Source organism: Canis aureus, chromosome 3 (assembly GCF_053574225.1).
Source record: "Canis aureus isolate CA01 chromosome 3, VMU_Caureus_v.1.0, whole genome shotgun sequence".
NCBI lineage: Eukaryota > Metazoa > Chordata > Mammalia > Carnivora > Canidae > Canis > Canis aureus.
This window is the reverse complement of record NC_135613.1, coordinates 57798147-57819779: the sequence shown is the minus strand read 5'-3', so window position 1 is coordinate 57819779 and position 21633 is coordinate 57798147. Positions and strand designations below refer to the sequence as shown.

The window sequence follows — 21633 nt, the reverse complement described above, 5'->3', positions numbered from 1 at the left end:
TCACAGAAAGCATTTATTTTAGGAACGAAAACAACTTCTCTCTTTACTAAGGATCACACAGGTGGTGTTTCTCTATTTGCTTCTTCCCATCGGCTAATTTGCTGTGTAAGGCAATTCGTGGACGAGAGCAGGCCACGGGTGCCAGCACCCATCCAGCCATGCAGTGGCTGGTTCCTAACGAAGCTGCCCACTTAACCTTTTTCTCATTTGTTCGCATCCAAAGAATAAGTCAGAAGGATCAAGGTTACAAGGAGCCCCTGATCAAGGAACTGCTTTTACAGATCTCTCTGCAGTCCTGGTGCCCGGTGACATGCTGCTGGACCAGGAACCCCTTCCCACCTGTGAGAGGTCTCTAGGGAACATGGGCTCCAAGGATTAGTTCAGGGTAGTGTAGATGCCCTAGCAGAGTGGGGCCAGACAGAGGGAAGTGCGGAGTAGAAGAAAGAGCCAATAAATGAAATCCCATAAGACATTCAGTTCACCAGAATATCATTCACATCAATCCCTTCCTATTCTACTTTCTGACAGGTTCCTGTCACTACTTAGAAATTACAGTATTTTCATTCTCTTGCCTTCCCGTTCCACAGTGTCCCTAATAGTCTGTAGTTTTCTGGAGTTCTGGACCATGAACACCAGGCTTTCCCTAAAATCACTAGTCCCGTGATCTCGGCCAGCATTTTCGAGTTCATCAAACAAAACAAGTGTCTGCTTAAGTTGGGCCTGCATAATTTTTTGTTCCTCTAATTCTGCGAGAAGGGCCTGCTTAGTGCCTAATTCAGTCTTATACTTCTCCTGTAACTGTTCAATTTCCTCCTGGAGGAGCCGGAACTCTTCCTCACTACAAGGATGCAGCTCCTGGGGTTTGTCTTCCGGAAGCAAAATGTTTGGGGGAATGCGCAGAATCAACTGTAAAAACAGCTGCTCCATTTTGCCAAAAAGGTTATCGAAACGTCCCTTCATGAAGCCGAGGAATTTCTCTGTGCATTTACGAACCTGGACGGGGCTGATCTCACAGCCTGGGAGGTCACCTAGCTTTTTCAGAATGACCTGTTCGACGGCCTGCATCACTTCAAACAGGTAGTCTTGAAATGCAATGTAGATTCTCAGCATGCAGGTTTGCGGTGTGAAGCCGAAGAACTGGGCCTCGTAGGTCATCGGATCCACAGACATCTTGGCTTATTTTGTTTGGTTAATTCTGACTATGAAAAATCTGCAAACGTAAAGAAAGAAAAAAATTCATTTGGATAAGAAATCAGCTGATGAAAGCGACAATTCCTATATTGCAAAGAGCCAGGAAGCCAGCAAACAAAACCCAAGGCACATGTGTTCCCCAATGCCTGACACTCCCTGCAGCCCTGCTCGTCCCATAGGCAACAAACCCGTGGCTCTCTGGCGCTTTCCCTCACCTCTCATCAGACAGGGCTCTGGCCCAGGGCTCAGACTCCTGAACTGCTACAGTCCCAGATGACTTTCATGGCATTTGGACTCAGGCAACGCCCAAGAGACTAGGTTTCTGGAGTTTCAGCGGCCTTTGTCTCCACTCTTCTGGCCACCGTGGCTACTGCTAGTTGCAACCTCTCCCCAGGTGCTCCTACTTTTTGACCACAACCTCATATGCTCTTCTTCCACCTTAGCCGTCAGGACTCTCAGCCCTGGGATCCTCTTCCTTATAGTCCCTCCCGCTTCACTTCCTTCCCTTCCCACCAGGCTCCCTGATCCCACACTCCAACCACACTAACACCAACGTCCTGTGCTCCTTATCCTTCCCACCTCACCGCCTGAAAAAGCCCCAATGGCAGGCTGAGTAAGTTTCCTGTCAGCTTTACAACCATGACCTGTTTTTTCAAGCATCATCATCTAGAAAGATGGCACTCTGATCCCTCCTTGACACTGCAGGACCTTAACCAAGGCACCCTTTTCTGAGCTGTACCAATACGCTTATCCTAGAAATAAGAGATGGTCCATTATTCCTTCAGATAAAGACAATTAGCTAAAAACAAATGGCTATCTCAGTCACCAGGTGAATTTAGGATAATCTTTATGAAAGAACTTAAAGTAAATGGTTCAGTCAAATCTTACGGGATGGCAGAATTTGTACGTATGTGATAGCTAACAACTAGGTGTAACTGCTTGGCTATGAAAATAGGGTCGAATTCCTTCCTGTCCTTTTCATCTCATCCACAGGTGACCTCCGATGCCCTGCCATCTGGACATGCATACTCAGTAATAAAACTGCTTTCTTTTCCATGTCTTAGAAAAGGATTCTGTGGTTGGCAGGATCTTCATTCCCTCCCACTCCCCTGTGCCTACCTTCAGGATCAAGCTCAAACTCTGTCAACATGGCTTACAAGTGCCTTCATCATCTGACCTTTACCAACCAGTCTCCCTGTTCAAGGACCGCAGGTGGGCGTCACTGAGTTGATACTTCCCATTTCACGGCACTATTTTAGGTACCTTTCTTATTCTCCCATCTTTTATCTCCCATACAAACCCACTCTGGCATTTTAATAGGTATCTTTTCAATCCAAATTTAATTCATTCCAGATATGTTGTAGACATTCTTAAAAACAGCTTTGTATGTAGCTGTTTATACTTGTATGTTTGTAATCCCTACACTGCTCCTGACATACTCCCTCAACTTTATCATACACACACACACACACACACACGCCACACTCGGCATGTCTTCTTGTGATGGACACCTAGTTTGCTCTTAGCACTTCCTACCAGAAATAGCGTCACGAACACTCTCCCATGTCTCCTCAGAGACATACACGCATGTTATTTACAGAGGCAAGTAACTGCTGGGCCGTGCAGCTGATTCATAACGTGATTTTACCAAATACTGTGAAATGTTCTCTAGAACACCTGGGGGGAGGAGGCAGGTTAGGCTGACACTCCCCCTGGCAGCATATGAAAATTTCTTATGTCTTCACTAATACTGGACATTCAATATTCTAATTTTTGCTAATCTGATAAGTGTAAATTTGTTTTAGGGTGTTGCTTTTTTGAAAACCAAAACTGGGGTGCCTGGGTGGCTCCATCCGTTAGGCGTCCAACTCTTCACTTTGGCTCAGTCATGATCTCAGGGTTGTGAGACTGAGCTCCGAGTTAGGCTCCATACCCAGTGGATTTTCTCTCTTCCTCTGTCCCTCCCTGTAAACCCTCTGTGCATTCATGCTCTCTCTTAAAAATAAAATTAAGTTATGAGAACTTATTTATAAAAAAATAAAGAAAACCACAGCCATCTAGCCCACACACAGGCTGGACACAGAGGGCTGAAACCACACTCTCCTGTCCCACCTAACATACTGTGGACATCGGCCTGACTTTATCACTCTGGGAGACCAGAGTACTTTCATTGTCCAAAGGGATCAACTCTTCCACGGAAAGCATGGATGATGTGCATGGACCCTGAGATTCAGAAACCCCTGCCTCAATTGTTTCAACCAATCCTGGACTGTGAGTGCAGGACTCCCACCCAGCCCTTATGGAGCCCTATATGGAGAGCTCCACTTCAATCCACACTTGCAATTCTCAACCTCCCCTCTTGCCCTTGTCCCTTGGAGAGCCTGCCAAAGCTCCTGGAGGTGTCCTCTACTGGGACAAGGAATACATTCAGAACGGATTTACCAATGGGTTGTGCAGGTGATATTTGGGGAGTGGGAAGAACTTTTTCTAAATTTACTTTTTAAGTAAACTCTACACCCAGCATGGGATTCTAACACCCCCCCCGCCCCCCAGGCAAAGCTATTTCAACATGGATCTCTCTGATTACAGGGAAGGTCCAGCACCTCTCCCTCCAGCCAAGTATCTGCTCTCCCCAGCCCTCTGCTTGCATCCTTCCTAGTCCACCACCCTACCTGATGGTCACTCCCTGTTCCAAAGATCCTCAGTGCGTCCTAATAACCGAGCGAACGAAGCCTGACACTCTCCACCTTGCCTGCGGGGACGAGCTACCTTCCTTCCGGGTGACGGTTCTTGCTCCCTCAAGGACAGACGCTGTGAGGAGCACCCGCACCTGCACCTGCACCTCCGAGGGCCCCTGGCAGCCCAGCCGCTCTCGACTCCCCCCAGCGCAACCCCCCGCCCTCCGAGCAGGACCTCCCCCTCGAAGGGCCTTCCCCTCGCCAGCAGGCCTCCGCCAGCGCCCCCGCACCTGGGCCTACCTTCCCTGCCAGGCCTCCCCACCATCGTTCCTCCGCCAGCGACTCTCCCCCAGGACCCCCACATACCGAGGCCTCCCCGCCAGCGCCCCCTGACCCGGGCCTTCTTCCCCAGGAGGGCCACCCCTGCCTGCGCCCCCGACCTGCCCCCCCACTCCCCATACCTAGGATTCCCCATCAGGGCCCCCCTCCAGGACAGGTACGCCATCTCCCCGCGACGCCGACCGAGTTCTTCTTCGGGACCCCCACCTCAGCCACGCCTCGCGGAGGCCACTTCCGGCGCGGCGCCAGCTCCCGTCGGGCCCCGCGGCCCCGCGCCAGCCAGGAGCTCGGGGAAGGCGGCGCGCGGCCCGCACGGCGGGCGCCCGGCGACGGTGCCGAGCGCGGCCGCTTCTGTCGCCTCCCCCCTGCCCCGAGAAGGAGATGCGGCTCCGCGGCCCTTACCCGAGCGGGCGCGAGGGCGACGACACCAACCGCGCACCGGCTTCCCGCCACCGCCTTTAAACCAGCGCCTGCAGCTGCGGAGAGGCGGGGCCGCTGGCTTCCCGGATGCCGACCGAATCCGGCCCCAGCGAACGAGGGCCCGGGCGGGACGGCGTCGTGCTCCTGATTGGCCGGTAGCGCGCGGCCGCCTCGCTGGGCGACGCCGAAGGGGCCGGGCGGGAAAGCCAGCTGTGGCCGGCGGGGATTGGCCAAGGGCGGGGGACTGACACGCCTCTCCCTGACGTTGTGGGCTGGTGGGTGGGGCGGCTGGGCGGGGCCCCGCGGAGGCGCAACTCGTGATTGGTCGGCGCGCTTTGCCGAGGGCTCCGGCGATTGGCGGCTGGCCGTCTGCGCGGCGCTGATTGGGCGACAGCCCGCTCTGGTCCCGCCCCGCCGCCGGGGCTGACTGGCGGAAGGGGAAGTGGGGGGGGCCGGCGGCGGTGGGGAAGATGGCGTACCAGAGCCTCCGGCTGGAGTACCTGCAGATCCCGCCGGTCAGCCGCGCCTACACCACCGCCTGCGTCCTCACCACCGCCGCTGTGGTGAGCAGCTGCAGCGCCAGCTTCTGTCTGTCCGCGCTACAGACCTCGGGAGGCGGGGGTTGGAGCCTCGGAGGAGCTCCCGAGGGGTTGGTCCCAGGAGTGGGTGGAGGCGTCCGGGGCTGGCTCTGGAGGGGTTCCGGGTGGCCTGTCCAGCGAGCCGGCGAGGGAGTGTTGCCCCAGGACGGGGTGCAGGGTCAGGGCTGCAGGCGGGTGTCCGAGAGAGAAGGGTGGACCTGGAGCAGGTCGGAGCTGCGGGCGAGGGGCAAGTGGTCCTGGGGGGCGGGGGGGGGGGCTTAGGGAGGCTGGAAGCTGCCGGGAGGGCAGAGCCTGGGGGGACGCCGTGGGGGAGCTCCCGGTGAGCTGTGTGGCTTGGCCCAGCCGCTCCAGGCGGCGCCTAGGTGATGGGCAGCTGCCCCCGGGTCCAGGGCAGCCCCACCAGCCCGCCCTGCCCTCAGGTCAACCCCAGCTATCGCCACAGGAGACAGTTTGATTTCTTTTGTTAGGTAGCGGGGTGCAGGGAGTGGTCGCGTTTGTACAGGACTCTGTACCGATCCCCTCCTCCCGCCTAAGAGGAAAGCCTCAGAGGGCTTGGCAGGAGTGAGACGGGGACGTGGTGGGACTTGTTTCTTGCTGTACTCGCTTTACGCAGCTTTTTTTTTTTTTTTTCCAGCAGTTGGAATTGATCACCCCTTTCCAATTGTACTTCAATCCTGAGTTAATCTTTAAACACTTCCAAGTAAGTGGTCGTCACAGCCACGGTTCACGTGCCAGTGGTTAAACTTGGTTGGTTTGAGGGTTGTTTTTTTTCATACTTGTTGATAGCAGATCCTCCGCCTTCTTGTCAAAACAAGAATCCAGTGGGAATATTTGATTGTGAGTCTTGATGTGGGGCTGGGAGGGTGGTAATAAAGCCGTGGTTCTCCATCCTGATTGGGTTTCAGAGTCACCTAGGGACTGTTTAAGACATTCTCAGGTTCCTCATGTACCCAAATTGCAATCACCAAAGGTGATTTTTATTTGTAAAGTGCATGGTTTTGATTTGATGTGTCCAGTTCCTATATTTAGAAATTACTGCTTCAGGAATGCCTGGGAGGCTCAGGAACTTGAGCGTCTGCCTTCAGCTCAGGTCATGATCCCAGGGTTCTAGGATCAAGCCCCGCATCAGGCTCTACACTCAGTGGGGAGTCTGGTTCTCCCTCTCCCTCTGCTGCTCCCTCTGCTTGTGCTCTGTCTCTCAAATAAATAAATAAAATCTTAAATAAAAAAAAAAGAAACAGTAAATTACAGATTCAGAGTTAATACTGCAGTTTGAGAGGAGACTGACCAGCCCAGGGAGAGTCTGAGGGTCCCTGTGTTGCCCACTCACCACCTCAGTGTTATCTCCACGGCCCACTACAGAAACTCAACTCAGTGCTTTTATTTTTTTTTAAGATGTATTTATTGATTTTATGATAGATTGAGAGAGAGGCAGAGACACAGGAGGAGGGAGAAGCAGGCTCCATGCCGGGAGCCCGACGTGGGTCTTGATCCCAGGACTCCAGGATCACACCCTGGGCCAAAGGCAGGCGCCAAACCACTGAGCCACCCAGGGATCCCCTGCTAGTGCTTTTAAATTGATCCACCTTCCAGGGATCAGATGATAATAACAAAAGACCCAAAGACTGACTTCAACAATATGCCGGTTTGTGAGAACCCAGTAGGAGACTGTCCTCTCCTGTAGTTAGAACGCTAAAGGAGAAATGTCTTATGATCAGGTGGCCTGTAGCTGGCGTGGGACAAGGACCCAAGAGTCTGTCCTTTTCCTCTACACTTCCCTCTGCCTCAAGTGTGTGTCATTCACTTCACACCCTCTGAGCTCCAACTTTTGTGTAGCTTCACAGAGTCCCCCTCCTTGTGTCCCTCAGGGTATCTGCAAACACTGCTTTAGAGTATCTCTCGCTGTGTGCTTGCACTCATTTATACACTTGTCTCCGTGCTATGCTGGTAACTCTAATCCTGGCCTCAGTTAGTGCATAGAACTGAATTATTTCAATCTTGTTCCCAATTCTGAAGAATTGAGTGATGCACAGAGAAGTCCTGCAGACTCTTGTCACTGCCTTTCTCCTTCACTACTCACCTGGCCTTGGCTAGGCGCTGTGGCTCTTCCAGGCCTTGCTTCCTGTTAACTTACTTGGTTCCATTTTGCCTGAGGTTAAACTCGGTGACACCAAGCATTCGCATTTGGAGCTGGGAGTTCCAGGTCTGGGTTCAGAGTCTCCTAGTTCAAGTTCCCCAGGGCAAGCCATTTGCAAGCTCTCCAAGTGTCTTGGGTTCTTCCTGTGGGACATGAGGATGGAAGTACCAGCCTGGGTCTCACAGGGTTATTAAGGTCACTCCAGAGCATAGACCATGGTGAAACATTGTAAAATGTGGAGCTCTGTCCCCTTGTGAGTAGTTGTTTTATCGTGGGTGTGGATGTGTTGGGTAGGGAAACCTATACCAGGGTTTCCAACGTGACAAAAGGAGTCCTTGTATCTGCCAGTTAGACTAATTATTAGAGCATTAGATCTTTACTTGCAGGGAGTCGGCTCTTTATTTAGACTAGAACTTGGTTTTTTTGTTTTTTGTTTTTTTAAAGACGACAGTTTCAAAGTGTCTGTCCCATTATCCTTATTAGAAATTTTAGGAGCTGAGTGCTATCTTTCAGACTTCCAACTAGAAGTAGCACAAAAATCCAGGGTCAGATCGAGTGTGCCCTGCTTTTTGGTTCAGATTATACGATCACTTATTCATGGCCTTACAACCATTGCGACCCTAGGATATGTCCTCTGTCTTCCTGTGGCAATGTATCCTGGTGTATTTTACCTAATCTCTCTTTCTCTTGATTTTTTGTCTTTTAACAGATATGGAGGCTAATCACCAATTTCTTATTTTTTGGTCCAGTTGGATTCAATTTTTTATTTAACATGATTTTTCTGTATCCTTTATTAAGTGGGGGTTAGCATCAAAACTTGAGGTTTACGTAGGGAATACAATATAAGGTAAAGCTATCGATGCTGCTGTGTTTGTTACTCTCTTAACTGTGACTTCTGGGTACAGGCTCTGTGGGACACAGAGGAGTTGGTCAGAAAGTAGTATTTTAAAGGCATTCTGTTGGTCCCTACTTGTTCTAATGGGAGCTATCCAACCACAGAGTGATTACCTTTCTGCCCATAAGTCACTTACAAATTAGATCAAGGGAGAGGAAAAGTGGGTTAGTTGAGGCCTTTTTACAAAATAACATCAGCAGGTGCCTGAATACGGTGATAAGCCCCAGAGCCTGGGTACAGGCATGAGGAGGGGGTTCACAAGGAACGGAGAACACGAGATATCCTTAGATCTTGGTTGCCAGTTCTGCTGGCTGGAAAGATGGTGCCCGACAGGCCACATGCCAGTTGTTGAAAGAGGGAATGAGATATACTCTGGTCAGGGGATGATTGGGGCCTCCAAACAGGACATTTGTCCTCCACCTGACCCTCTGGAGTGATAGAGGAGTTACGGCTCAGCTTGAGGAGGGGGGGGGCTTTGTTGGGGTTGCAGGACCCCTGCCCTAGGATGGAGTCCATGGGTCCCATGTGATACGTCATCCTGGTAAGTTTCTCAGAGTGAAGTATTTTCATCATGCTGCATCCTTGTTGGCCAAGGTACAGAAGTGCCAAGTCACACGAGGCTTCTTGCCGGGCGTGTCTTCCAAGTCAGGTTGTGAAAAAGCATGGGTGGTACAGGTCACGTGGGGCTGAGCGTGGGAAAGACGACCCATGTTTGGAAAGGTTTCCTGAGTAGCTGCAAGCTTGTGTGTGCAGCGTCAGGCTCCTTCCCCAGCCAGGAGTGCTTTGTGCCATGGGCGGAGCCAGTCAGAGCTAGTCTTTGCCTTGCCCAAGGTGCCTGGTGGAAGGGAAGTAACTATACTCCCCGTGAACATGCCGAGGACGTGAAGGCTTGGCCTGGTCCAGCTGACACAGAGTCCAGGTGCAGCTCAGCAACACGTTAACTTTATTGTCTTCCTGATTGTGTGCTTAATGTTTTCTTAACTCGGCACTTAAGGTACCGCTACTGTCGAATGCTAGAAGAAGGCTCTTTCCGAGGTCGGACAGCAGACTTTGTATTTATGTTCCTTTTTGGTGGATTCTTAATGACTGTATCCTTCAACAAGTAGAGTGAATACAGGAAAACTTGCCAAATGCCCTGTGTCCTCCTACAGCTCTCCACCTGCCTTCCACGGCCCACTAGATAAGCTGAGCAGATACAGGTGGATTCCACACCATAGCTGCAGGCACTGTGGCTCTTTTACTTTCTGGGATGGCGTTCTGAGCCTCAAGCTGGGCCTCGCTGGGCCAGGAGCCTTTGTACCGAGAGCAAGTCAGAAGCAGTGTTAGCCCACGGGGGTCACCGTTTTACTACTTTAGGTTTATGACTGTCGATGTGCGTACGTTCTTTTTTTTATTTTTTTTTAAGATTTTTTTATTTATTTATCTATAGAGACACAGAGAGAGAAAGAGAGAGGCAGAGACACAGGCAGAGGGAGAAGCAAGCTCCATGCAGAGAGCCTGACATGGGACTCGATCCTGGGTCTCCAGGATCACGCCCTGGGCTGCAGGTGGCGCTAAACCGCTGCGCCACAGGGGCTGCCCACGTTCTTTTTTTTTTAGAGAGAGAGTTTGTCATGGGGGGAGGAGAGAGAATCTCAAGCAGGCTGCACGCCCAACACAGAGCCCAACGTGGGGCTGGATCCCACAACCGAGATCATGGCCTGAGTCAAAACTGAGTCGGACGCTTAACACACAGCGCCACCCAGGCGTGCCCCTCCCAATGTGTGCTTTCGAACAAAGTTGGCAAGACATTTATTCAGTCATTATCAAAACTGATAAATTATTATTTTTAACTATTGTCATGGGTGTAACAGCCTTGAACACAGTCCGTTCTGGGACAGTTTCTCCAGCTATCTTCACTCACCTCTTAAAGGTGCTAATGGTGAGTGAAACTTAACGTAATTATTGACTGAGGAATTCCAATATTTCCCAAATAGTCAAGAACTTTGTGGAAATGGTATTAACTGGAAGCAGCTATGGTCCAGATGTGCTGGCCCACACAGATTTTTGCCTGGTTGCTCTGGGTAATTATTTTCAGGCTTTTTCCCCCCCCCTCTCAGATTAACTAGCTCGGGACTGCCCTACCTCAGACCTATGTTAGAGCCCAGCCCCCGCCCCCATCTTGCTCCGCCTTCCCTCTCACACTACTGAGGTTGATACTTTCCTTAATGCCATCTGCTAGCTTTTTGGTTTGTTTGTGAGCTTAGTTTTCCTGGGACAGGCCTTTACAATAATGCTTGTCTACGTATGGAGCCGAAGGAACCCGTATGTCCGCATGAACTTTTTTGGCCTTCTCAATTTCCAGGCGCCCTTTCTGCCCTGGGTGCTCATGGGCTTTTCCTTGTTGCTGGGGAACTCCATCATCGTGGACCTCTTGGGTAAGAACCTCATCGTGACTTTTTCTATTTGTTTTTACGTGTGAACTAGTCACCGTCGTTTTTCATGTCTGGCACTCACATACAGCTGTTCTGGGATTGTTTGATGGTTGCATGCTCAAAGATTACAATACCAGTTTTTAAATTGATTTTTAATAACCATAGTGACATTTCTTCCTAAATACACAGAATTTATGTTGGTAGATCCACTAGTAATCAAAATTTTCATCCTGCCCCTCATTCTTTATTTTTGGGCAACTCTAGGCATCGCAGTTGGACACATATATTTTTTCTTGGAAGATGTATTTCCCAATCAGCCTGGTGGAATAAGAATCCTGAAAACACCATCTATTTTGTGAGTATTGGACGCCAGGCTGCATTTTCCTTGCAGATAGCATGGGACAGGGTCTGTGTCTGCGTCTCCGTGGGGCTGCCGTAGGTCCTGGCACATGTGGTTCAGCTCTGTCAGTATTTGCAGATTGAACCATGGGCTGCAGTTGAGGAGCATTTGGGTTGGGTCAGAGCAGATGGTGCCAGGGTTGTGCAGGAGTGAGCTTAGGGTGTCCTGGGGATGACGTGGCATGCTGCCCGATGACCACCAGCCCCTCCTGCCCCAGGGAGGAGTCTGCTGGTTTCCACGTGAGCCACTGCCCAAGCTTACAGCACAACTGACACCAAGGAAGTTTCCAGTGGTGGGATTTCTGGCCTTCCAGGGAGTAGGAGAAGCAGGGCTCAGCAGTGAGGCGGACTAGAACCAGGTGTAGGGTACCCACTGGCCAGCTGTGTGACTTTGAGAAAGTCTGTCTTCATCACGCACTGCACATTCCGCATTCCTGAGAGTGAAGCTTTGACTTCTTTCTACCCCAGGACACTGTGTCCTTGAGACAGGGTCCATGGGAGGAGTCAAGCATGAGTTTTTATTATACAGGGTTGGGTGTGGAAGAGTCCAGCAAAACAAAGACCACTGAGCAGGAACACTGCCTCTCATTGTTGACCTTTTGATGCATATTCTTTCATCTTACTGTATGTGTGCTTTTAAAAAATGTTCTTTTGTAACCATCTTTTCAATATGTCATAATCATTTTTCCATCCTAGAAGTAGGATTGCTGTTTTGGTTATTGACGAATCTCCATCGGAATGGATGCTCAGGTTTATGGTTCGACTGGCCACATAGAGTGGCTGTTTCCCCGCAGCCTTGTCAGACATGGGAGGGATTATTTACTTTTTCCTGGTTGACAGCTGTGAGGTGCTGTCTGGTTTTTATGACCTTTTTTTTTTTTTAATAGTTTCAGACTTACAGAAAATTACAAACCATTCAAAGGACTTTTTCCTCATAAGTGTTTGAAAGTAAGTTGTCGATCTAATTTCACCACCACCACCACCACCACACCCCCCCCCCCCCCTCCGTTGTGTATTTTCCCTGAAGAAGGACATTTCCCTACGTAGTCAAAATCAGGAAAAACAGGACTCCTCAGACCGAAGCCTCTCCTGGCACTTGTCCCAGTCGGCGTCTCACGGGACAAGAGTCCAGCTCAGACTCGGGTGTCGCATTTCTTTGTCACGCCTCTTTGGGCCCTGCCAGTTTGGAGCAGCTCCTAAGTCTTTCCTGGACTCTAACAGTGACGTGTTTGACGGTTGTCATCCCCTCCCATAGAAGGGCCCGAAGATCTGGGTTTGTCTAGTGCTCCCTCACATTTAGGTCTCACGTGTTCGACAGGAGCATCAGAGAGGTGACCCGTGTCCTCCCTGCAGTGCTGACGGGTCTGTGGGTCTGCGTGTGCTGGATCCGTCAGACTGGCTGTCATGGCTCTGACGACTGGATTAAGGTCCATCATAAAGCTCCTTTTGTTCCTTTTGTGATGCTCTGTGGGAAGGCACCTTGAGATGGTCAGTAGCCTTTCTTGATCGCATTCCCGTCCTTTATGTCTACATGAGCGGCAATCCCTTGTCATTGTTGCTTTGATGCTCCTGCCCCAGGTTTGGCCAATGAGAACCCCTTCAAACTGGCTTCTAATTACTTTTCAACGTGTCCCCATCATTCTGTCTCTTCTTTAAGTAATTGATTATTTTCTGGCCAGACAGGATCTCCCAGGCTCCTCCTCTCCCTGATGCTGTTTCTGCAAGGTACTCTGGTTCCTTCCTAGTGGGGAGTGGTGCCTGGAAGTCAAGATGCGGGCACTGGGTGTGCTCATTGCTTGCGGAGTTACCGGACCGTGAACAGAGCGAGGGAAGTCTGCGTGCCTGTGGGTGTGTTTACATCTGCATTTGCATATCTGTGTTTTTTAAAAGCATGAGGTTCCTGACATCCCCAGCTCTAGGATGAGTCTATATGAATCTAGGTGTTTTTTCTTACTGTATTTTTTTCTCCAGTGTTTTATTATTGAAAATATCCAAACTCACAGAAAGTGGAAAAAATTATACAGTGATATCATTTACCCACCACAGATTCTGTGGTTATATTTTACTATTCTTGCCTTTTATACATCTCTCCATGCCTCTGTCCATCTTTCCATTCCAGTATCCTTAATTCTTTAAGTACTTGAGTGTGTATGTCACTGACTACACACTTTTTTTTTTTTTTTCCATACAAGAGAGTACACCTCTTAAGTGTGTCAACTAACGGGTTTTCATAAATGCACAAGCCTGTGTGACCCAAACTCCTATCAGGATGGAGTGTTGCATTACCCAGAAGGTTCTCTCCGTCAGTCTGTCAGTCCTTGCCCCATCCCCCAAGAAGCAATCACCAGGCTGATCTTGTAGCTCTGCTAGCTTCACGCGTGGAGTCCTCCAGGATGTGTGGGTAAACCCCTAGGTGTAAGGCCTCTTCCATTCACCGTCAGGGGATCGAGATTCATCCACATCGTGGCTCACAGCAGGGATCTGTTCCCCTTTCTACAGAGTAGCGTTTCACCAGGTGAATACTCCACCTCCTTTTCTACAGTTCCTTAATTCTCACTGGCAGGGAGGAATCTGATCTCCGTTGTCATTACTATCTTCACCTATTTAGTGAACCCCGAACATAGCCCGTCTTATTACTGCGTCCCCATCCCCCATGCGGATGCCTTCTTGTCCTGCTCTGCCTCACACCCACCAGGGTTGGCTGCCCTCTGATGGGGAGTGCCTGCTTGAGCCTACTCAGGCTTTGACACGCGGCACCAGGCCCCTCCACATGTGTGCGCCCTACACTGGGATGCCCCCCCCCAGCCCCATCCTGCCCTGGAGCCACCATGGCTCACTTCCTTGCACACCCACCCACTTTATTTTGTCCTGTTTGAGTTTGGAAAGTAGAAGCAATCTGGGTTTTGAACATGCTTTCTTTTAATTATTACTAAAGCAAACGTTTTCATGTTTTATTGGCCTTTTGGATTTCCTTTTTGAATTGCCTTTTCAGCCCTGTATTTTTCTACTGGGGTATGTTTGCTTTCATTGTTAGTTTTGTGAGAATTAAGGGAGCTCATGTTGAAGTATAGGTGCTGTTTCAGACCCCATGATAAAGTAGAAGTTTTCAGCTAATTTTGTCAGCTTCAGGCAAGTGTAATTAGAAATACGAATGCCCAGAGTGGATGCTGTTTTAATGGTCAATTCTCTTTTTTTTTTTTTAAGATTTTATTTATTCATGAGAGACACAGAGAGGCAGAGACACAGGCAGAGGAAGAAGCAGGCTCCCAGCAGGGAGCCTGATGCAGGACTCGATCCCAGGACCCTAGGGTTACGACCTGAGCCGAAGGCAGATGCTCAACTGCTAAGTCACCCAGGTGTCTCTAATAATCAGTTCTCTAAGGAGAACTTGAATGGCCCTATAAAGGGATTTTTTTTTTTTTTTCATGAGAGGCACACAGAGAGAGGCAGAGACAACAGGGAGAGGGAGAAGCAGGCTCCATGCAGGGAGCCCAACGTGGGAATCGATCCCAGGTCCTATAAGGGGATTTTAAAAGTCTTTTGGACACTATCTTTTTCTATGATCTGTGTAATTTTTCTTGGAATGACTTGTGAACTTTTTAAAATTTCACTTGTGATAAAATATACATAACGTGCGCAGCCCGGGTGGCTCAGTGGTTTAGCACCACCTTCAGCCCAGGGCCTGCCTGATCCTGGAGACCCAGGATCGAGTCCCACGTCAGGCTCCCTACGTGGAGCCTGCTTCTCCCTCTGCCTGTGTCTCAGCCTGTTTCTCTCTCTGTGTCTCTCATGAATAAATAAATAAAATCTTTAAAAAAAGAAATACATAACGTAAACGTGCAGTTCCGTGGCAGTAAGTACTCTCAGTGTGTGCTTGTGCCACCGCCATCCATCTTTATAATGCTTGATGCAGCAGAAGTGAAACTGAGCTGAGTAACACCCCATCCCCAGCCCTTGGCAGGGGCAGTGCTTCTCTCTCTCTCTCTCTCTCTCTCTCTGTCTCTGTCCCTCATACACGAGGAATCACATTCTATTTGTCCTCCTAGGTCTGGCTTGTTTCACTCAACACAGCGTCCTCAGGGCTCATCCACATCCGAGCAGGTGTCAGAACCTCCTTCCTTTGTGAGGCTGACTACTATCCTATTGTGTGGATGGACCATCTCGGTGATCCGTCTGTCAGTGGGTACTGGGTGGTACCTTGGTTATGGGGAGACATTTGTGATATTTAGTGTGAATCAGGTTACAGAACAAATGTGTTATCTAACTTTCATAAAATTACATATATAAAAGTTCTGGAAGAATGATGACAGCATTAACAGGGATTATTCCTGAAGATTTAGGATGTTTGTATGTATTTTCTGTTTTCTCTGCAACTAATATGTGTTGCTTTCATAATAAAAAGAAAAAAAAAACAAGAGATAAGAGTTAATATAAACATGAAATTATTTTTTTTTAATATGAAATTATTATGACTTACCTGCACAGCGTGATGACTGTTTCCTTGGTGGGCAGCTATAGTGTCTGTCGTCAGAGGCCTGAGGGAAGTCTCTGGCCTTGCAGCACAGGACCCGGGGTGATTCTGGGCCTAAGTGATCTCTGTTCCCTGTCTTTCAGGAAGGCTATTTTTGATACACCAGACGAGGATCCAAATTACAATCCACTACCTGAAGAGCGGCCAGGAGGCTTTGCCTGGGGTGAGGGCCAGCGCCTCGGTGGTTAAAGCAACAGTGCCAATAATGAGACCCAGCTGGGAAGGACTCAGTGACATGCCCTTTGGGATTCTTTTATCCTTTGTGTTGCAAAAGTGCGGACACTTTTGACGGCTTGGCAGGTTTTAACTCCAGAAGCACTTTATGGAATGGTACACTAATGGATCCAGAAGACACTTGGAGCAGCCGGCCAGTGGCTCCTCACTACCCTGGCAGTGAAGGTATAATCTCTCCAAGCCAAACCACTGGAGAAACAAGTACCCTGCTGCCTCTGGCGAACAAGTACAGGAGTGCTTGAGTTCTGGGGTGTAAGGCAGAGCTTTCTCTTCCTCTTCTTCTTTGATAGACGAGGCCATGGTGTAAATGGAAGTTTCAGAGAGGACAAAATAAAACTGAATTCCATCTCTCTCTTCTCACTGAATCAAAGCTTTTGTGTGTGATCTTTTAAATGACAACAGTGTGTTCTAGTTAGCTGCCGTGTAGGCCTGGGCCAGCCTGCTCTTCCCGGGGCCACCTCAGCTTTCGACGGGATCGTGTTTCAAGACTGGAAGTATGTGGCTGCTGCGCCGTGGCTGTGCACACGTCTTACCCATGCAGCAAGCCAGCTCCAGTAGGAGGAAGATCAGTTGGTGCTGTCCAGATACTTTGTTCTCCGTCTGGGTTTGGCAAAACGTCCAGTTGTTGGATGACTGGGAAACGGGGGTATAGGGTGGTACTTGCGGCAGCAGGAGTTGCAGCTACCGGAGGGCTGGCTCCGGGCTCATGTGGCATCTTCCCGATTCTGCCTGTATTCCTCCATTAAGAAATATCCAGGAGAAAACATGCCATGGCCAGCCACCCTTTGGGAAAATGGCAGATAGATCTCTTTTAGATCTGGGATGTTGACTCTGGAGCCAGATGAACAGGTACCAGTTAGGAATACCCGGGCCTTGGGCTGGTTGACTTTGGTCATTTTGCTGAATGAAAAGCCAAGCAGCTTTTCAGAGCCAAGCACCTGGTTTACCTTCACAACCAGGTAAAAATTAGGGTCCAGAGGAGTAGACACTTAATGCCTGTGATTCGATAAAGACCCATCCAGAATTATTAATTTCTCTGGGCCTCTGCAGGTTTGCACTCACACTAAGTAGTTCAGAGAACCCACGGGATGAAGATGTCCACCCATAGGGAAGAGATGGTTGCAGATGGTTCTAGCAAATAGGACGTAGACATGGACCATTTCCCCAGGAGTGGCAGCCTGGGTAAGTGGTAGCTAGCACTCTTCCATAATGAGCTTTCCCTCAGCAAGATGAACTTGAGGTTTAGGGTAAACGTAATTGACACCCTAAGTGGGGATTTTTCAGGTGGTGTAGTGAGGGGGAAAGTATTTTAATGTCTTCTCATGGCACATGCATTAGTGATGAAAGGTAGTACGGACAGTGGACATGCTGCTGGTCGGTAACCGAACATGGCTATTACAATTTTACAGAATGTGGTTTAATGGGACGGCTTTTTTCCTAAGCAATGAAAAAAAAAAAAAAAAACTTTTAACATGCCAATCTCAATCTGAGGATGTACGATCCTTACAGGATTCTTTTATGTTGTCACGTCCTGGCTCTGTTCAAGAAAGCTTGAGTTGAATTAAAAGTGTCTTGAAAATTACTTAGGGTTTAGAGGGATCCCTGGGTGGCGCAGTGGTTTGGCGCCTGCCTTTGGCCCAGGGCGCGATCCTGGAGACCCGGGATCGAATCCCACGTCGGGCTCCCGGTGCATGGAGCCTGCTTCTCCCTCTGCCTGTGTCTCTGCCTCTCTCTCTCTCTCTGACTATCATAAATAAAAAAAAAAAAAAAAATTACTTAGGGTCTAGAAATAGGTTTCTCTGTTGTTTTTGTTTTTTTTTTTTTTTTAATATTTATTCATGAGAGACACAGAAAGAGAGAGAGGCAGAGACACAGGTAGAGGGAGAAGCAGGCTCCATACAGGGAGCCCGACGTGGGACTCAATCCCGGGTCTCCAGGATCAGGCCCTGGTGCTTCAGGTGGCGCCATACCGCTGAGCCACCTGGGCTGCCCTCTCTGTTTTTGTTCTTTTTTTCTTATACATTTATTTTTTATTGGTGTTCAATTTGCCAACATATAGAATAACACCCAGTGCTCATCCCGTCAAGTGCCCACCTCAGTGCCCGTCACCCAGTCACCCCAACCCCCCGCCCACCTCCCCTTCCACCACCCCTAGTTTGTTTCCCAGAGTTAGGAGTCTTTCATGTTCTGTCTCCCTTTCTGATATTTCCCACTCATTTTTCTCCTTTCCCCTTTATTCCCTTTCACTATTTTTTAAAGTAGGGAACAGGGGCAGCCCCGGTGGCTCAGTCGTTCAGCTGATGCGCGCTCTGAGGATGTGGGTCCCGGGGCTGCGCTGCATCGGGGTGGAGTTGTTGTAGAAATGCAGTGTGCACTCCTGAGGGAAAGACGGACGTGCCCCTCACATCTCCCCAAGAGACAGATTTTCTGCACATTATCGTGTGTTTCTTCTGTTCACTTCTCCCTTCCACCTGCTTTTCTTCTGTCACTCCCTGTGTCCCGTTGCCTTTCATGTGCCGGGTGTGGTCTGTCCAAGAGCAGAGCGCCCATGCCCTTGGCAGCGACGCCCTCGCTCTGTCTGGGGCCCCCCAAGTTGTTGGGTGAGGGGCTCCCTGGGGTTGTCATGTCTCCCAGACAGACAGCCAACTTGCACAGGTAAGTGCCGTCTGTATTCTCGGTGCTGTAGGACATCCCCTAAGCTACTCACGTATTTTAGGAGTTTGCATTAACGTTGTGGAACTTGCCCCAAACTAGCCCCTTCTCTGCTCAGACATCTGCACTGACTTCGCAGCCCCCAGGGCACACTGTCTCCCTCTGAACCTTGCCCCCACATCTAGCAGGGACGGGAGTCTCTTCGAGGCCTGGCTCCTCAAGAAGTCTTGACTCCTAGGCCTACATCATGGTCTTTCTTTAGATCCCGGTAAAGCTTCCAGTCTGTACGATGTACTCTTACAGCAAATCATAAATCGTTGGTACCGCCCCTCGCTGGTCCATGTGTTAGTCTCGCCTCCCTCATGAGAATGTAAGCCCCAGAAGGGCAGGGTCCACGTCTTTCAGTCTTGTGTCCACCACCAAGCCTGGCACATTGCTTGGCACCTGGGTGCTGAATAAATATGTTGTTTATTGGGATCCCTGGGTGGCTCAGCGGTTTGGCGCCTGCCTTCGGCTCAGGGCGTGATCCTGGAGTCCCCGGATCGAGTCCCACATTGGGCTCCCTGCATGGAGCCTGCTCCTCCCTCTGCCTGGGTCTCTGCTTCTCTCTCTCTCTCTCTCTCTCTCTCTCTCATGAATGAATAAATAAAATCTTTAAAAAAAAATGTTGTTTATTGACCAGACTATTCCCTGGTATTTTCAATTATACAGGGATTAACGTATGTGCATGCCAACCTGTACCTAGTGGGTGAGGCCTGGCATTGTCTGGAAGTGGCATGGAACAAAAGTGAGCCTGATAAAGGGTAGCGGTGTGGTGGGCCAGCCAGACAGCTGGCCAGCAACACCAGCAGCTGGTGTGGGCATCATAAGAACAGACGGTCCCTGGAGCAGTTAAAAAAAAAAAAAAAAAAAACGAAATGTGTCTGACAAGTCGCCTCCTGGAAGAAGAGCCTTGACATTCTTTGGATGGTTATGTTATGATCGGCTGTGTGTGGAAGCCACTTAACCACAAGGGACTTCCTTTGGAGGGACAGCAGACTTCAGACTCCTGTGGGGGGTGGGTGATGTGCATGACACTGGCTAGCTTGGGCCTTCCCTGCAACTCCTCTTTCCACCTAGCTGTGAGGCTGCACCTACTGGGGAGGAGCCGGGGCCTTGGGCCAAAGACTGTGGATGAGTTCCCTACACATGTGATTTATTTTGCCTGCACCATTTACAAAATTTGAGCCAATACTGAAGGTTGACAGATATCACATGAAAATCGTTTGAGGCTTTTCTTGAAGAAAAAAAAGGCAAGATCTGGCAATGCCAGGCCTGCAGGGCAGCTATTCCTAGAGGTGACTGGCCAGTGGCTGTTTCTAGAGATGGGGCACATGCTCCGTCAAGGCGGGCCTTCACTCACTCACGTTCCCTGCCTGGACTCTCGCAATCACTAGGCGCATGGGTTACCTCTGTGACGTTCTACCTCCGTGACGTCCGTCTGGAAGGGACACTAGGAGAAAGGACGGTTGTCCCTCTGTTACATACTCAAGGTCCAGAATTCGAGAGTTAACGTTTAGTTTTCGCTGTGATGTGAATGTTTACGCCTCCCCCAAACTCCTGTGTCGATCCTAAGGCTGATGTGATGGTATTAGGAAGTGGGGGCCTGCGGGAGCGGCCCTGCTGGTGGGATTAACGCCTTACCAAGCTGCTCCAGAGAAACCCCTAGTCTCTGCCTTCCTGTGAAGACACAGCAGCAGGCAGCAGCAAGGGAAGGGGGTCCTCACCCTGGGGCAGCTGTGCTGGTGTTGCCCAGCCCCGGGATTGTGAGCAGTGGACGTCCGATGTGTGCAAGCCACTCAGCCTGGGGTATCTTCTGTTACAGCAGCCTGAACACTGAAACAGTGACTTTGCTTTCAGTTTTGGGGTTAGCCTTTTTGGTGTGTGTATGTGTGTGGGGGGGGTGCCTTCCTAAAGTAACATTTCGCGGTAGTTAGTGTAATTTTGCCAATTCTGAACATACATGCACACCTGTGCTATTAATCCAGCATGCACGTTCCCAGCCCCCTTGACCGCTCCACTGTCAGCAGCTCCACTGTCAGCAGCTCCAGGAACATCATCTCTTCCCTGGAGGAAATGGGAAGAAGGATTTTTAACAGGCTTACAGACAGGATGAGTTTCCTGGAGATGTACTTAAGAGGATGCCTCCGGTCCTTCAAGGGCCTTGAAGCATCTGATGAATTCTCTGGAAATCACACTTCCTGCCACTGTTTCCACCCTGAGCCAGCAGCTGAGAGCTCTGGATGCAGAAGGGAGAGGATCTGCTGGTTTCATCCTATCTTCCCTGCTGGAGTCTTGAATCTTTTCATTATGCGTGATGGGGTCCAGCAGCCCAGCTGCACTGAAGAGTTCTGTCTGGGAGAAGGGAAGGAAAGAAACTGGGGAAGGAACGGAGGATCGAGAGGAGGAGGGAGCTGGGAGTGGGCGCTGGGGAGGAAGCTGGAGGAGGAGCCACGGGGGGAGCTGGCGGAGAAGCTGGGGAGGGAGCTGGGGGAAGAACACAGGAGGGACCTGGGAGAGTGCTGGGGAGGGGAGCTGAGGGGGAGCTGGAGGGGCTGTGGAGGGTCCGAAGGGATGAGCTGGGGGAGGAGGGCGAACGACAGTCACCCCCACCCCGCCCCCTGCCGGTGGGACCCGCGCTGCGCCGGCCGCCCGCCCGCACGGCAGCTGCTCGCCACTACCCTCGCCCCGCTGGCCTCCACGAGTGTCCGAGGCTGGTTCTCCAGGCTCCGTCAGCACCTACCCTGGAGAGGGTTAAGTGATGCACTGTGTGCGCGTCGCCCACCGATTCTACAAGAGTGCTGTCCTTGCAGAGCAGGAATTACTCTGGGCGAGAAGGGGACACGCGTGTTTACAGTGAGGACACCGTGTTATGAGGACAGAAAACCGGTCAGGAAGGTCGTCATTAGCGCCGTGGGGGTCGTGCGGAACCCTCCACCCCGCCCCTCACCGTCGTCGCTCCGAGCCTCTTCTCGGTAGTACCTTGGGCCCCGCTCTTCCGGTCCCCACACGGGCATGCTGGGAGTCGTAGTCCTCTGCTGAGGCAGCCGCGGCCGTCGTGATGTCATGGGCTGGCGCCGCGGCGCGCGGCAGGAAGCGGCAAAC

The 21633-nt window shown here is 50.5% G+C and overlaps 2 protein-coding genes across 9 annotated transcripts; one reads left to right on the top strand and one right to left on the bottom strand.

Moving 5' to 3' along the window:
* Positions 1 to 4767, bottom strand: MIS12 (MIS12 kinetochore complex component). 3 transcript variants are annotated; one of them, XM_077893117.1, is made up of 2 exons: positions 4611 to 4767; positions 1 to 1210 (listed from the first exon to the last, which is right to left on the bottom strand). In XM_077893117.1, exon 2 carries the CDS (start codon positions 1168 to 1170, stop codon positions 550 to 552), a length of 621 nt encoding a protein of 206 aa, XP_077749243.1. In that variant the 5' UTR covers positions 1171 to 1210; positions 4611 to 4767; the 3' UTR covers positions 1 to 549. The 3 variants fall into 3 exon arrangements, with proteins under 3 accessions (XP_077749243.1, XP_077749242.1, XP_077749244.1); XM_077893116.1 differs by lacking the exon at positions 4611 to 4767 and adding an exon at positions 4331 to 4489; XM_077893118.1 differs by lacking the exon at positions 4611 to 4767 and adding an exon at positions 3864 to 4000.
* Positions 4768 to 4985: 218 nt separating this feature from the next.
* DERL2 (derlin 2) lies at positions 4986 to 17077 on the top strand. 6 transcript variants are annotated; one of them, XM_077893111.1, is made up of 8 exons: positions 5026 to 5191; positions 5865 to 5927; positions 8074 to 8147; positions 9254 to 9347; positions 10481 to 10676; positions 10938 to 11028; positions 12756 to 12920; positions 15687 to 17077. In XM_077893111.1, the coding sequence occupies exons 1-8, from the start codon at positions 5099 to 5101 to the stop codon at positions 15790 to 15792; spliced, it is 882 nt and encodes a 293-aa protein (XP_077749237.1). In that variant the 5' UTR covers positions 5026 to 5098; the 3' UTR covers positions 15793 to 17077. The 6 variants fall into 6 exon arrangements, with proteins under 6 accessions (XP_077749241.1, XP_077749237.1, XP_077749235.1 ...); XM_077893109.1 differs by having other exon boundaries at positions 5032 to 5191; positions 5862 to 5927; XM_077893113.1 differs by lacking the exon at positions 12756 to 12920 and having other exon boundaries at positions 5032 to 5191; positions 5862 to 5927.
* Positions 17078 to 21633: the final 4556 nt, after the last annotated feature.

Coding starts and splice junctions, on each gene's coding strand:
- MIS12 (XM_077893117.1), bottom strand. CDS start 1,170: ATGTCTGTGGATCCGATGACCTACGAGGCCCAGTTCTTCGGCTTCACA.
- DERL2 (XM_077893109.1), top strand. CDS start 5,099: ATGGCGTACCAGAGCCTCCGGCTGGAGTACCTGCAGATCCCGCCGGTC. Junction 5,192..5,861: donor TCCTCACCACCGCCGCTGTG/GTGAGCAGCTGC, acceptor TTTTTTTTCCAG/CAGTTGGAATTGATCACCCC. Junction 5,928..8,073: donor TAATCTTTAAACACTTCCAA/GTAAGTGGTCGT, acceptor GTCTTTTAACAG/ATATGGAGGCTAATCACCAA.